Consider the following 14,205-nt stretch of genomic DNA (forward strand, 5'->3'; position numbering starts at 1 on the left):
TTAATTTCTTTATTGATTAAGGTATTACATATGTGTCCTCATTCCTCCATTAACCCCCCAAACCCTCCCCACTCATGCCCTCACCCCTTTGGTGTTCGTGTCCATTGGTTAGGCTTATATTATGCATGCAAGTCCTTTGGTTGATCTCTCCTCCTTTCCCCCACCCTCCCCTATCTTCCCAGTGCATTGGTGTTGAAGAGGGGACTCCCAAGACCTACTCTAGGAGAGGAAATAGGTGACTTTAAAATATTCATCAGATGTCAATTCTCTAGTACAGGGTCACCCTGGAAATCATTCTTTTCCTTCTACTGTGTGTGTATGTGTGTGTGTGTGTGTGTGTGTGTGTGTTTTAATATTCTCATTTGTTATCCATCATTTCTAAATTTTCATTTTCATTATTTTTATTTGATCCATGAATTGTTTAGAAATGTGTTTTCATTTTCCAAACATGTGCTTTTTTACTGGTTCCATTTTTGTTACTAATTTCCAACTTGCATAATTGTCAGGAAAATTGATCATACAAAACTACTATTTCTTGAGACTTGCTTTACAGCCTAGCAACTAATCAATTTTTTGTAAATATTCCATGGGTGTCTGAAAAGAGTATATTCCCCATTCAGGGGATGCAATATTCTGTGTGTGTTCATTAGCTCAATGTTTTTCTTTATTTTTTTTGTTGTTAATCCTTACTCGAGGATATTTTTTCATTGTTTTAGAGAATGGAAGGGAGAATGAGAGACAGACAATCATCAGTGTGAAAGATACATCAATTGGTTGCCTCTTGCAGGTACCCCAACCAGGACCGGGGAACCTACAAACCAAGGTGCCCTTGACCAGAATGGAACTTGGGACCCTTCCATACAAGAGCCAACGCTCTATCCACTGAGCCAAACCAGCTAGGGCTAGATCAATCTTTTAATTGTGTTTTTCAAGGCTCTCTAATAATTTTGTCTGCTGGATATATCAATAACTTAGAGAAGTATGTCAAAATCGCCTACCTGAGGATGGATTTATCGGTTCTTCTAGCAGTTCCTTCAGGCTTCGTATTTACTGTGATTGCTAATGTATTTAGATTTATTTCTAAATAAATTGTATTTTGTACTTTCTATTTTCCTATTTCTCATTCATTTCTCCTTTCTTGCCATCTTTTGGATTGATTTTAGTGCTATTTTTCCCCTGCTATTTTATTCTTGTGGTTTTTGTTTTATACACATTATTTAGGTATATTTCCTATTTTTTTGTCTTTTATCTCTGGTTTATTATTTATTTAGATTAAACCTTTATCTTTTTTTAGAGCTGTTTAAAGTTCACAGCAAAATTGAGGGAGAGAGGTTTTTCACATACCTCTCCCTTTGCCCCTCCCCCCCCCCCCCCCCCCCCCACACACACACACACATGCCTAGCCTCCCCCATTATCCACATCCCCTACCAGGGCAGTACATTTATTACAATTGATGAACCTACATTGACACATCTTAAGCATGCAAAGTCCATAGTTTACATTATGTTTCACTCTCAGTGTTGTACATTCCATGGGTTTGGTCAAATATATAATGACATATCCATCATTAGATGGAAGTACTTTTTTTATACATTTATTCTTTCATTTTTCCTTTTACTCGTTTGAAAATTGTCTTATATGTTTATTCTTTCAGTGGTTGCCCTAGATGGTATTTAGAAGTCTTGTGTCTTTCCTGTGATTTGAAACTATCACTGTGTAGTAATTAACCCTTTTTCTGTCTAGTTAATGCTTTGCTTCACAATTTATTTAGTTTGAATTAGTATGGACACACCATCTTTCTTTTAGTTAGTACTTGCTTGGCATATTTCATTCTCATGATTTTACTTTCAGTGTTTGTGTTCTTATATTATAAAGAACATTTACTTGGATTTTAAAAAATCTAGTCTGGCAAAAAGAAAAGAAAGAAAAGTCATTAATTCCATTTTTCCTCACATCACAGTAATAAGCATCAATAAGTTTGATAGCCTACTGTGTGGTCAAGGCTGTGGGGAAACGATGTTCTCAGAGACAGCTGGTGGGGTGTAATTTGGTTGATTCTCTCTGGAGGACAATTTGGCAATTCTGTCACATGTCTTTTGTTCCAGCAATTCTGGCTGGGTATTGAACTTTTGGGTCTGCCAACCAAATGGGGAGAAGTGGCATTTTAATTTGTTTTTTCTTTAATTAAGAGTGAGAATGAATATTTTTTCACATGTTTGTTAGAAATTTCTGGTTGTTGAATCCCTTGAACCAGCAGTATTACAGATTTTTCTTCAAAGGGATCGAGCTTCAGGTTCTCTCAAATCTGAGGGGGAAGAAATAATATTCAACAGATGGTGCTGGGCTAGTTGAATAGCTACTTGGAAGAAAATCAGTTTAAATTATTACACATCAAAATAAATCCAAAAAAATAATGATTAAATACTTTTTTCTAAAAATCATACCATTAGAAACTGACAAGTATTTAGAGTATTCAATATTTTTTTCTCGTCTCTGCATGGAGAATGACTATCTTCCTAAAAAAAAAAAAAAAAAAAAAAAAACATAAAGGAAAGATAGTAGATTTGATCACATAAAAGTTTTAAAACTTAAAGTAGATTAGATGGAACAGGTGTGGACAACAGGTATAAAATGTTGTAAACTGAATAAGCCTTAAAGGAGCCCTGTCCTGTCATTTTGAAGGCAGCACAGCATAGTGGTTAAGCTGTGTGCTCTGGAGTCAGGCTCCTGAGTTCAAACAAACTCCACCACCTCAAGTCTTTCACTTTGGGCAAGTTATTAAACCTCTCTCTTTCACAATTTCTTCATCTCAAATTAGGGGAAATGGCATTTCCCCCCTCATGGGGTAATTCAGGAAGGTTAAGTAAATTATTAGTTTTTAATGTTAGACTCATCATTAATATTATCAGTGTATAAAATGCAGAGAAATCAGTGGATAAATAAATGAGCAAAGGAAAAGAACACAATCTATAAAAATAACAAATTTACAGGATCATAATTAAGAAATTTTGAAATTAGGAGCAACAGTTCGGCAGTTAGCATGTAAGAATCTAGTTTGTGCCATGTTGAATTTAAGACACCTGTTAGACAGTAGAAACAAACTAAATGCCGAATGTTTATTGAATGGTTGAGTAAATTAGGATGCATCTACTTAAAGGAATATTGAAAGTCATTAAAAGTTTTTGTGGGGGTCTTTTTTGTAAAACGTTTTACAGCATGGGAAAATACTAATTAGCAATATCTACTAGGGCAGTGGTCAGCAAACTCATTAGTCAACAGAGCCAAATATCAACAGTACAACGATTGAAATTTCTTTTGAGAGCCAAATTTTTTAAACTTCTTCTAACACCACTTCTTCAAAATAGACTCGCCCAGGCCGTGGTATTTTGTGGAAGAGCCACACTCAAGGGGCCAAAGAGCTGCATGTGGCTCGCGAGCCGCAGTTTGCTGACCACGGTACTAGGGAAATAATACAGCATTTATTACATACTAGAGGCCCAGTGCATGAAATTCGTGCACTGGGGAGGGTGTCCCTCAGCCCAGCTTGCACCCTCTCTAATATGGGACCCCTCGGGGGATGTCCAACATTAGGCCCCACAGGAATCGGGCCTAATCCTGCAGTTGGACATCCCTCTCACAATCCGGGACCGCTAGCTCCTAACCGCTCACCTACCTGCCTGATTGCCCCCTAACTGCTTCCTTGCTGGCCTGATTGCCCCCTAACTGCTCCTCTGCGGGCCTGATTGCCCCCAAATACCCTCCCCTGCTGGCCTGATCACCCACAAGGCTTTTATTAGTATAGATATGACCCTGCACAGAAAATTTTACTAACCCTGCTTTACAATTACAGCTTGACGATTGAATCATTAGGACCAGACACCAAGATTTCCTTTCTTTGAATAGTGGAGGGAATACTTATCTTGTCTTTAAGTTGCCCGGAAATTAAAATGAGATAATGACTTAGAAAAGTATAAAAGCACCATATAAAGACAACTGTCTTTTTAATGAAGTGGCAAAATGAAAAACACTTTTTATTCTCCCCTTCCTTCCTTTACAGCTTTTATTTAAACTTTGAAATTTATAAAAATTTCACTCCAATTTTCATTTCTTTACATTCAACATTATTTTGTATTGGTTTCAGGTTTTATATTAGTTACAGAATAGTGGTTAGACAATCATATACTTTACAAAGTGTTCCCCGATATTTCTAGTACCCACCTGGCATCATACCATCATTACAACACTACTGACTATATTCCCTATTAAGTGACAATGGGTTTACAGGTTCCTTTCAGTCTTTCTTTTGTGTTTTTTGTCCTTCCTTTTCTTTCTCACTTCTTCCCTCATTTTCTTTATATAGTATCTCAATTGGCCATCAAAGCTCAGTGAAGGCATTGGGACACGCTTCATCCATTTTACAGACCAGGAAACTGAGGCCAATTCCAGTTGGCTGTGGAACTTGACTCAGCACACAGGAAGCCCTCAGAGCCATGCTCTTTGCGCTTCCTAAGGGGCAGCGGCCCAGCAAACAGAACAAACCTTCAAGTCAGGCTTCCCAGCCTCTTTCTCAAGCACCTCTTCATTGCGGATGCTCCACATTCTTTCCTCTCCCCCCATTCTTTACTGCCCCCGCTTCTCCGAAGCAGGTGGAAGGCTTCCCACTCACTGCCTAGGCATGCTCTGCTATGGGGCAGGGTGTAGCGAGCTTGCTTTTGGGTCAAGGCAGGAGCAGGAGTCACTGCCTCTGAAGTGTGAAGGCCGCCTGAGCAAGGCCCATTAGCACTGGGAGCTTCTCTGAACCATGTCAGTCAGTCCAGTACCCTGCAGTGCAGCACCCCTTCACTGAGGTGGCTCCAACCCTCAACCCCCGCCTCAGGGGTGAGGGTCCTTGCCCCTCTGCCAGGAGTCCTTCCATGCCCCTTGATCCCTGGCTGGGCCCACCCACGTCTTGGGGGCACTGCAGAACCTCTGTCTCTCTGCAGATGAGGGAGATCCCTGCCCTAGGTCTCCGCAAAGCTATGAATCTGTGGCCAGAGGCCTGGTCTGGGTCTCAGCAACCACATGCCTGCAATGTTCCCAGGGACCCTGGGAGGGGCTTGGCGAGTCCTGCCACGCCCCCCCAGGGTGGCGATTGCCCCTGGGACCCCCGGGAGCGAATGGCTCGGCCCGGCCACGCCCCCCCAGGGTGGCGATCGCCCCCGGGACCCCCGGGAGCTGCTGTCGCGGCCCGGTCACACCCCCCTAGGTTGGCGAACGCCCCCGGACCCCTGGAACTAAGAGGATTGGGCGCCGCCATCTTGGTCTTCTCAACGGCCGGATAGGCCACCTGGAGTCCCGCCCCCAGCCTCTCGCAGGCCCAATCATGGGCATAGCAGAGGTGCGGTCAATTTGCATGTTTCTCTATTATAAGGTAGGATAGTATGATCTCACTTATGTACAAGGAAATGCATACAAAAATTCTACAAAATATATCAAAACATTAGCAGTGGTGAGAGAAAGGAAGGGAGAGAGAAACATCAATGTGAGATCAGTTGCCTTCCATATGCTCCCCGACTAGGGCTCGAACCCACAACCCAGGTATGAGCCCTGACCAGGGAATTCGCCCAGCAACCTTTTGGTGCACAAGACAATGCTCAATGCTCAACCAATTTACCCACTCTGGCTGGGCTCAGACATTTTCTTTATTTGGCTTTCAGGAAATCACTGGATACACCTTCTCAACCTCCATATATAGACACTTCTCTTCCCATTCTCTAACTGCTGGAGTAAGCCGGACTCTCTTCTTCGGCCTCTTCTCTTTGCTTCTGTCTCCTGCTTCCTAGGGGGTCAATTGCAATCACTTGACTTTAAATAACTATAAATTAGTGACTCCCATATTCGCATCTCCTGCCCTACCTCTCCTCTAAACTCCAGACTTAACCTTTTGCACTCGGATGTCAAGTGTGACTCGACACGGTTAGCATCGGTAGCAGCTCGAGAAAAAAGCAAGCAAGTGCAAAGGGTTAAATACCTCAAGTAGCATGTTTAATAGGCATCACAAACTTAATATAGCAAATATTACTCTTTACTTTTCCCCCAAATCTGCTCTTTTCTGTGGCGTTTTATGCCATAGTACTAGTAAATGAAACCTGGGGTCTGCAATTACTCTGAAAAACAAACACATAAAGAAACAAAACTTGCCCTAGCCCAGTGGTCGGCAAACTCATTAGTCAGTCAACAGAGCCAAATATCAACAGAACAACTATTGAAATTTCTTTTGAGAGCCAAATTTTTTAAACTTAAACTTCTTCTAACACCACTTCTTCAAAATAGACTCACACAGGCTGTGGTATTTTTGTGGAAGAGCCACATTCAAGGTTCCAAAGAGCTGCATGTGGCTCGTGAGCCACAGTTTGCCAACCACAGCCCAAGCCGGTTTGGCTTACTGGATAGAGCGTCTGCCTGCAGTCTGAAGGGTCCTAGGTTCGATTCCAGTCAAGGGCACATGCCCAGGTTGCAGGCTCAATTCCCAGTGTGTGGTGTGTGCAGGAGGCAGCCGATCAATGATTCTCTCTTTTCCTTTCCCTTCCTCCCTGAAATCAGTATACTTTTTTTAAAAAGAAAGAAACAAAATTTGAGTTCTTTTTTAGTCCATCAGCAAATGCTATCAGCTCTGTCTTCAAATTATAACCAGCATCTAATCATGTCTCATCAGACCTACCTCTACCTTATCAAGCATCTTTCATCTCTTGCTTGGATTACTAGGATAGCTTCCTAACTGGTCATATGGCTTCTACTCTTGTCTCCCTATGGTTTATGTATATTTAGAACCCAGATGGAGTTATATTACTTACTAGAGGCCCGGTGCACAAAATTTGTACACCGGGGGGGGGTGGGTGTGGGGGAGGGTGTCCTTCAGCCCAGCCTGCACCCTCTCCAATCTGGGATCCCTCTCACAATCCAGGACTGCTGGCTCCCAACTGCTCGCCTGCCTGCCTTCCTGATTGCCCCTAACCGCTTCTGCCTGCCAGCCTGATTACCCCCTAACCACTCCCCTGCCAGTCTGATTGATGCCTAACTGCTCCCCTGCCAGTCGGTTTGCCCCTAACTGCCCTCCCCTGCAGGCCTGGTCCCCCACAACTGCCCTTCCCTGCAGGGCCGGTCGCCCCCAACTTCCCTCCTCTGCTGGCCTGGTCACCCCTAACTGCCCTCCCCTGCAGGCTTGATCGCCCCCAACTGCCTTCCCTTGCAGGCCTGGTCCCTCCCAACTGCTCCCCTGCTGGCCTGATTGCCCACAACTGCCCTCCCTTGCAGGCCTGGTCCCTCCCAAGTGCCCTCCCCTGCTGGCTATCTTGTGTCCACATGGGGGCAGCCATCTTGTGTGTTGGAGTGATGGTCAATTTGCATATTACTCTTTTATTAGATAGGATAGAGGCCTGGTGCATGGGTGGGGGGCAGCTGGTTTGCCCTGAAGGGTGTCCAGGATCAGGGTGGGGGTTCCCTTGGGGTGTGGGGTGGCCTGTGTGAGGGTCCTGTGGTGGTTTGCAGGATGGCCATGCCCCCCAGTGACCCAAGTGGAGGCCCTGGTATCTTGGATTTATTTATTTTCTATAATTGAAACTTTGTAACCTTGAGCGGAGCCAAGCCTCTTGCTTTCTTCGTGGCCGCAGCCATTTTTGTTGGGATTTATTTATCTTCTATAATTGAAACTTTGTAGCCTTGAGTGGAGGCCTAGTCGGGCCAGGGTGTGTGGAAAGCTTGGCTTCCTCCATTACCGGGGAAACCCAAGCATCCTGCTCTCTCCATGGCTGCGGCCATCTTTGTTTGGTTAATTTGCATACTTGCTCCTGATTGGCTGGGGGGCGTGGTTTGTTGGTGTAGCCAAGTGATGGTTAATTTACATATTACTCTTTTATTAGATAGGGTAGAGACCATTAAATGGCTTTCCATCACACAATATTAAACCTAAGGCCCAGGGTCCTATATCATCTGCCCCCAGTTTCCTATTGTGTTCCTTATATCTTAACCCTTTGCACTCATTTGCTTTTTTCTCGATTCCTTTATTCTACTCGGGATTTAATTTTTTAAATACCCCAGATTTTATAAAGCACGGCAGTAGAATAAAAAACTGGAGTTTCTTGCCAAAACCAGTTTGGCTCAGTGGATAGAGCGTCGGCCTATGGACTGAAAGGTCCCAGGTTCGATTCCGGTCAAGGGCATGTACCTTGGTTGCGGGCACATCCCCAGTAGGGGGTGTGCAGGAGGCAGCTGATTGATGTTTCTAACTCTCTATCCCTCTCTCTTCCTCTCTATAAAAAATCAATAAAATATATTTAAAAAAAAAACTGGAGTTTCTTTTCATACAAACTTATTTATTTGGATTTTTTTTATATTTCAAATTATTGATATATTCAATAACCGCCACACTCAACATCCGAGTGCAAAAGGTTAAAAAGAAAAAAACATTAGCAGTGCTTACCTTTGAATGATGGGGCTGTGGGTCTGGAGTTGAACGATCTTGGGTGAGTCATTCACACAGATTAGAGGGTCAGCTATTGGAGGCCTTCTCACTTCTACGTAATGAGAACCTGTCAACTGACTTAAGCCTGAAGAAGGACTTCACCGGCTCTCATAAAAGACAGGGCCGTAGTGTTGAGATTCCCAGACACAGTCACTTTGACTGGAACCTGGGCTTTTTTTCTTCTGGCATGGCCTTCCTCTTGCACTATCTTTATTTTTAGTCTCGTGGTGGTGGTGACAAGATGGCCACTAGCAGCTTCAGGCACACACTGACAGGTCTCCTGATAGTTTCAGCTTAGGGCTGGCACTCATTGTCTCTTTGGACCCACCCCAGACTAGTCATTTTGGCCAAGGGAACCCACCCAGGTGATTGGCTAAGCCACTGTCACCACTCCCACAGCACAGCCAGGGTGGGTGGGTGGGCAAGCCTGAGTGCTCCCCCATGGTTAGAGCAGCTCATGTGGTTAGAGGGCAGTGGACACTGGTAAGCAAAACCAACAGACAAGAAGAGACGAGGAATTCTGCATGAAAAAAGTTGAGGAATTCTGTTCTTTCTCCCCAACTTTTATTTTTTAAATTTAAAAAAATGTAGTTTATGCAATAAGTCTCTCCATTTCTCAGATAACCTACTGTTTGAAAAGCTTCTAGACTTTGTTATTGTCCCTACAAATATATATATGTTGTAAATGTGACCATAAGCTATGTCCTTTTTTATTCCCGACAGAGAGTTACATTTATTCATCTGAAGCTTGGGTGAGAGTTCTAGGCTAAAAATAGATCTGGGAGTTATTTTACACATGGCATTTGAAATCATGCAAGCGGTTCAGAGGATAGAAGAATGAGATGTATAAGAAGCTAGATGCCCTGACTGGTTTGGCTCAGTGGATAGAGCGTCGGACTTCAGACTGCGGGGTCCCAGGTTCGATTCCGGTCAAGGGCATGTAACTTAGTTGTGGGCACATCCCCGTTGGTGCTTGTGCAGGAGGCAGCTGATCCATGTTTCTCTCTCATCTATGTTTCTAGTTCTCTACCCTCTCCCTTCCTCTCTGTAAAAAATCAATAAAATATATATATTTTTTTAAAAGAAGCTGGATAACATGAACCTTCGGTGGGCAATGGAATAGGAACTCTTGAAAACTAGAAAGAATGGACAAAGAAATTAACTAGTTCAGTATTTTACAGAAGCAGAAGGTGGCATTATAAGAAAGAAGACATGTTCAGCAGTCTCCAGGCAGCAGAGAGGCTTCTAATTAAGGGGTCATTGTGACCTCATAAGACCAGTTAAAGCATTAGTGTGAGAAGTTTGAAATGGAAAGTGGAGAGAAATTAGTGGTTCAGATGAGGGAGAGCTGGTTGTGATCAGGCCACGTGTCGCAGAGATTTGGCTTTAATTAGGGAGAGGATCTCCTCTTTCCACAATAAGGATATGTGTGAATTTGGGTGGAGGGACATCCAGGAATGTCACTCCTGGGCATCTCAGTTTTCTCAGTAGCACCCTCAGTGAGATCTGCTGAGAGTAATGAGGTCCAGTTGATAGGAAGGTTATGCTTCAAGCTGTAGGAGCTGAGAAGACTCATAGAATAGAGAAGGGGCAGACCAGGATTTTCCAGAGCAGTTGGGGGGCCTTCATGAGATTTTAAAAAAAGGAAAGAAGCTTGCAATTTTGTACCATAGGAGTTCTCAATAGCATACTCCTTACACCTCTGAGGTCCCAAAGTCCTTCCAGGGTGTCTGTGAGGATAAAACTATTTTTATAATAGAAGGCATTTTTTACACTTTTCTCTGCTGCCATCTGCACTCTTGTTTCAGAAGCAGTGGTGAGCAAGACTGCCCGCACCTCAACCCAAGACAAGGTGGTGACAGTGCCATGCCCTCACAGCTAAAAAACCAATGCCAACTGCAGTCAGAATGTTCTTGTTGAAGCAATAAGAAATACTCTTTATTAAACCCACCCTTCATATATGTCTTTTTAATGTTCTATGTGGCAAAATGGGAAGTACACATAGAACATGTCTGCCACATATGATTGCCCTGGTTTTCTCAAGGAAAAGCACTTGTGCAGTTTGAATTTTGAGCTGAATTAGCTGCTTTTTAAAATTAATCCTCAAAAGTTTGGGGCATTTTGTTTGTTTTTCTTAATCCTCATCTGAGGATATTTTTTCACTTCATTTGTTTATTTTTTTTAGAGAGAGAGTAGCAGGGAGCGGGGGAAGGGAGAGAGAGAGAAACATCGATGTGAGAGAGACATGTCGATTGGTTGCCTCCTGCACACGCCCCGACCAGGGCTGGAGATCCAACCTGCAACCCAGGTATGTGCCCTTCCTTGGTAATAAAACCTGTGACCCTTCGGTGTATGGGCCAACGCTCTAACCACTTAGAACACTGGCCAGGACGATCCTCCATCATTTTTAAGGGTAGAGTTCTGTGGTCAGAAAGTTGTGGTAGGACAGTTTGCACAGGTAGGTCATTTTCTTGGTCCCCATTAAGAAACTCGGGTTGAGGATGGAAGTGACAGGTTGCAGCCTTGATCCGGGATCATTTTTTGAGTAGATGAGATGGCCCCAAAGCCATGCGATGGAGAGCCAGTCTGATGACCCACCATGGGGTCTAGGCTGCGAGGTGGGGGAAGCCTGCGATGGGCCAGAAGGGTGGGGTTATATTGCTAAGCACCCACTCAACTAAAGAGAAGGTGTGAGTTCTGAGAGGGCACCAGAGAGGGTCAGAGATCACGGTCAGCCCTGGAGGGACTTCAGTCTCTTAGGAGAAATAAGACCTGTGTCCAAGGAAACATATGCACAGGCAGCGTGATTCATGCCATCTGAATGGTGCCAGCGGATTGCTGTGTGGTGTGGGAGGGGGAGGCTGGGCACTCTAACTGTGGGATCAGCACCTGCCAGCTGCTTCCCATTCTCTCCTCTTCCCCTTCTGTAGTTGTGATTAATGCTAGAAATATCACTTGCAGTAAAAGGAGGCTAGAGATCCAATTATTTTTCAAGTAGCAAAATAAAGTTACCTTCCTTGGAAATTGTTACCTGGAAGATGAAGGGCCTAGAATTTTTTAACTTGAAGGAACTAAGAGATCTGTTTTAGAAATGCTTAAACTGCCAGGTGCCTTGAAGTGGGAACTATTTAGAAATAGTGCTTTAGAATGAGACTGTGGCTAGGCTGACCTGGACGTTTTCTGACACAGATGGTGTCTAATTGGCAAAAGGACAAATGACTTCTAATCTCAGCGAAGTTCTTGGGGAAATGTCTGAGCTCTTTTGAGAGGGGGAGGGGTGGTGGGGAGTAGGTAAGGTAGATTTTATTACCTGTGTTACAGATAAGACTCTAAAACTTACTCAGCAAGGATTGTGTCATGTGTACATATATCTGTCTGGTATTCCATGGGACTCAGATGTGAGCAGGAGGTGCCTCAGTTCTTGACCATCATGCTGCACTGTCCTGACCCTTGAGAGAGCCTCCTCTGAAACCAAGCCAGATGTAGGCTGAGACCCTATGTCACAGAAATGACAGAAATGACACCTCAGAAATGACACCTCAGCTGCAGAAATGACACCTCCTCTGCTGCCCTGACTGCTTCAGTCAAATCCTAACATGTCTAGATGCCCAAGAGCCTCCTCTGCTCTGACAAGTCTTCTAACCTGTAGAACAAAATGTCATTGTTCCCTGATATCCTAAGGTAAACTCGTGTGTGTTAAAACAATTATTGTAGAGGCAAAAATTCATTATATGTGCTTTAAAAAACTTTTACATTTCCCCTTAGGGATGTGAGAAAAATTCTTTGCTATGTGGAATTTTTCATTATGCCCAACTTGTGGTTTACCACATTTATTTTCTCTTAATTGTCTTGAAGATCAAGATGGGTGGCATGCAACTAGGGGAGTCACTAGTTGGCGTTAGATGAGCATGCAAAAAGCATGCACACACATTAACAAACACACGCCCTTATAGTGACCTCAGGCAGTTAGGTGCCTCTTCAGCCCTCCACCTGCTGTCTGGAGTTTGACTTCCTAGCACATAAGCAGTCACTTCAGAAGGTGCATTGGCCTGTTGCTCTCAAGGATTAAATGAATGAGTAAAATTATTCTCCTCTACCATTCTACACTTAGAGCTTAATGGCATGTGGATGAGGTTGATAACCTAATAAATTATCACTGCTTCATTAAGTAGATGCCACTGTGGGTTTTTTGTTGGGTTAAGTGTCACTATATTCGTTAGGACTTAGGAGAGGCTTGGATAGCTTTTTGTCTCCTCTTAGGATTTAAAGAAAGGACCTGCCACTTAAATTGAAAACCGCTGGTTTGAGCGTCATTAAATAAGAGACATTTTTAAAAGAAGCCTCCTACCCCCCAGCTGGTGTCGCTCAGTTGGTAGAAGCATTGTCCAGTACACCAAGGGGTGGTGGGTTTGATTCCCGGTAAGGGCACATACCCAAGGTTTTTGTTCTGTTTACAGTTATGGATGTGTATGGGAGGCAACCGATCAGTGTATATCTCTCACATCTCATATCTATATCTGTCACTCCCTCTCTCTAAAAAAATTTTTTTTTAATTTTAGATCTTTCAAAAAAGAAGTCCCCTTTGCTACCGCTTTATCAGAACAATAATGTATTTTCTGACACTTATTGTTTCTCATTGACATCTACTTCTGATACTAAATCCAGGAAGTGTTCTGTCACACTTCCCTTAACCCTTGTCCCAGCTGGAGTTTGCCATGCCCTTTGGCTATCCTCATGATTTGAGAAGTTCCCTGGATACTAGGTATGGAGGAGTCCATCAGGATAAACTGTCATTAACCCCCTCTCCCCCATCTCATTCCTGTTGATCCCACACTTGCTTCCTACTGTTACACTCTCATCGTGAAAGAAATGTTCAGCTGCTAACTATGGTCAGATCGAGAGGATACTTTTAGTTTGGGGCCTTGGAGAAAGATGCCAAGCTGCAGAACAGACGGGGCATTTTTGCTTCACACATGAACCTTGGCCAGGACCTGGAAGAAGTGGACTGAAACCACATAGGAGGACAAGTGGCCATTTTCTTCTATTTCCTTGGAGGTCTCTCCTGTATGTTGAAAGATAAGTTGACCATTGCAGAAATCACTTTGGAGTTGACTTAAGAGAAGTACATACATAAAACTGTTGCTTTTGACATCTACAGAGCAGAGTAGTGATTTAGGAAAAGTCCAGGTGTGGCAGACAGACTTGGGTTTGAATTGTCGTCTTCCACTTTCAGCCTTTGGCTGAGCGTCCCCTTTCTAAGTCTGGGTCTGCAAGTGTCAGATGGTCACAGTCTCAGGAAGCTCAGAGACATCATAGACACCCAGTATGCTGACTCTTCTTCCCAAGGCGATGCTTAGCTCATTTGTTTGTGAGTCACTTTACTTAAACAGGAAATGGAAAGGATTTCAGTGATTATTCCTTTGGTTTCTCACCACTGCAAAACTTTCTCTTTGTAGCTCTGGATTTACTGGACAAAATGTTGACCTTCAACCCTCACAAGAGGATTGAAGTGGAACAAGCGCTAGCCCACCCGTATCTGGAGCAGTATTATGACCCAAGTGATGAGGTAAGCGCCTGTGCTCCTTGCTGCTTCTGCAGGGCCCAGCCCGGAGGGGCCCAGAGGCCTTTGTGGATTGTTCTGAGAGATGCTTGGTGCTGTGCCTGGTCCTCCCACAGTGCCTGCCTCCTCTGCCTGGAGGCCTAA

At 43.8% G+C, this 14,205-nt stretch overlaps 1 protein-coding gene across 3 annotated transcripts in view; it reads left to right on the plus strand.

Moving 5' to 3' along the window:
• Positions 1-14,205, plus strand: part of MAPK1 (mitogen-activated protein kinase 1) — an 86,616-nt gene that overhangs the window by 56,295 nt on the left and 16,116 nt on the right. For all 3 annotated transcript variants that reach the window (XM_054712691.1, XM_008142643.3, XM_028147068.2), the window contains exon 7: positions 13,958-14,067. In XM_054712691.1, the coding sequence (XP_054568666.1) occupies positions 13,958-14,067 (110 nt within the window). The remainder of the gene's footprint in view (positions 1-13,957; positions 14,068-14,205) is intronic.

This window comes from Eptesicus fuscus, chromosome 23 (assembly GCF_027574615.1).
Source record: "Eptesicus fuscus isolate TK198812 chromosome 23, DD_ASM_mEF_20220401, whole genome shotgun sequence".
In the NCBI taxonomy this organism is placed as follows: Eukaryota; Metazoa; Chordata; class Mammalia; order Chiroptera; family Vespertilionidae; genus Eptesicus; species Eptesicus fuscus.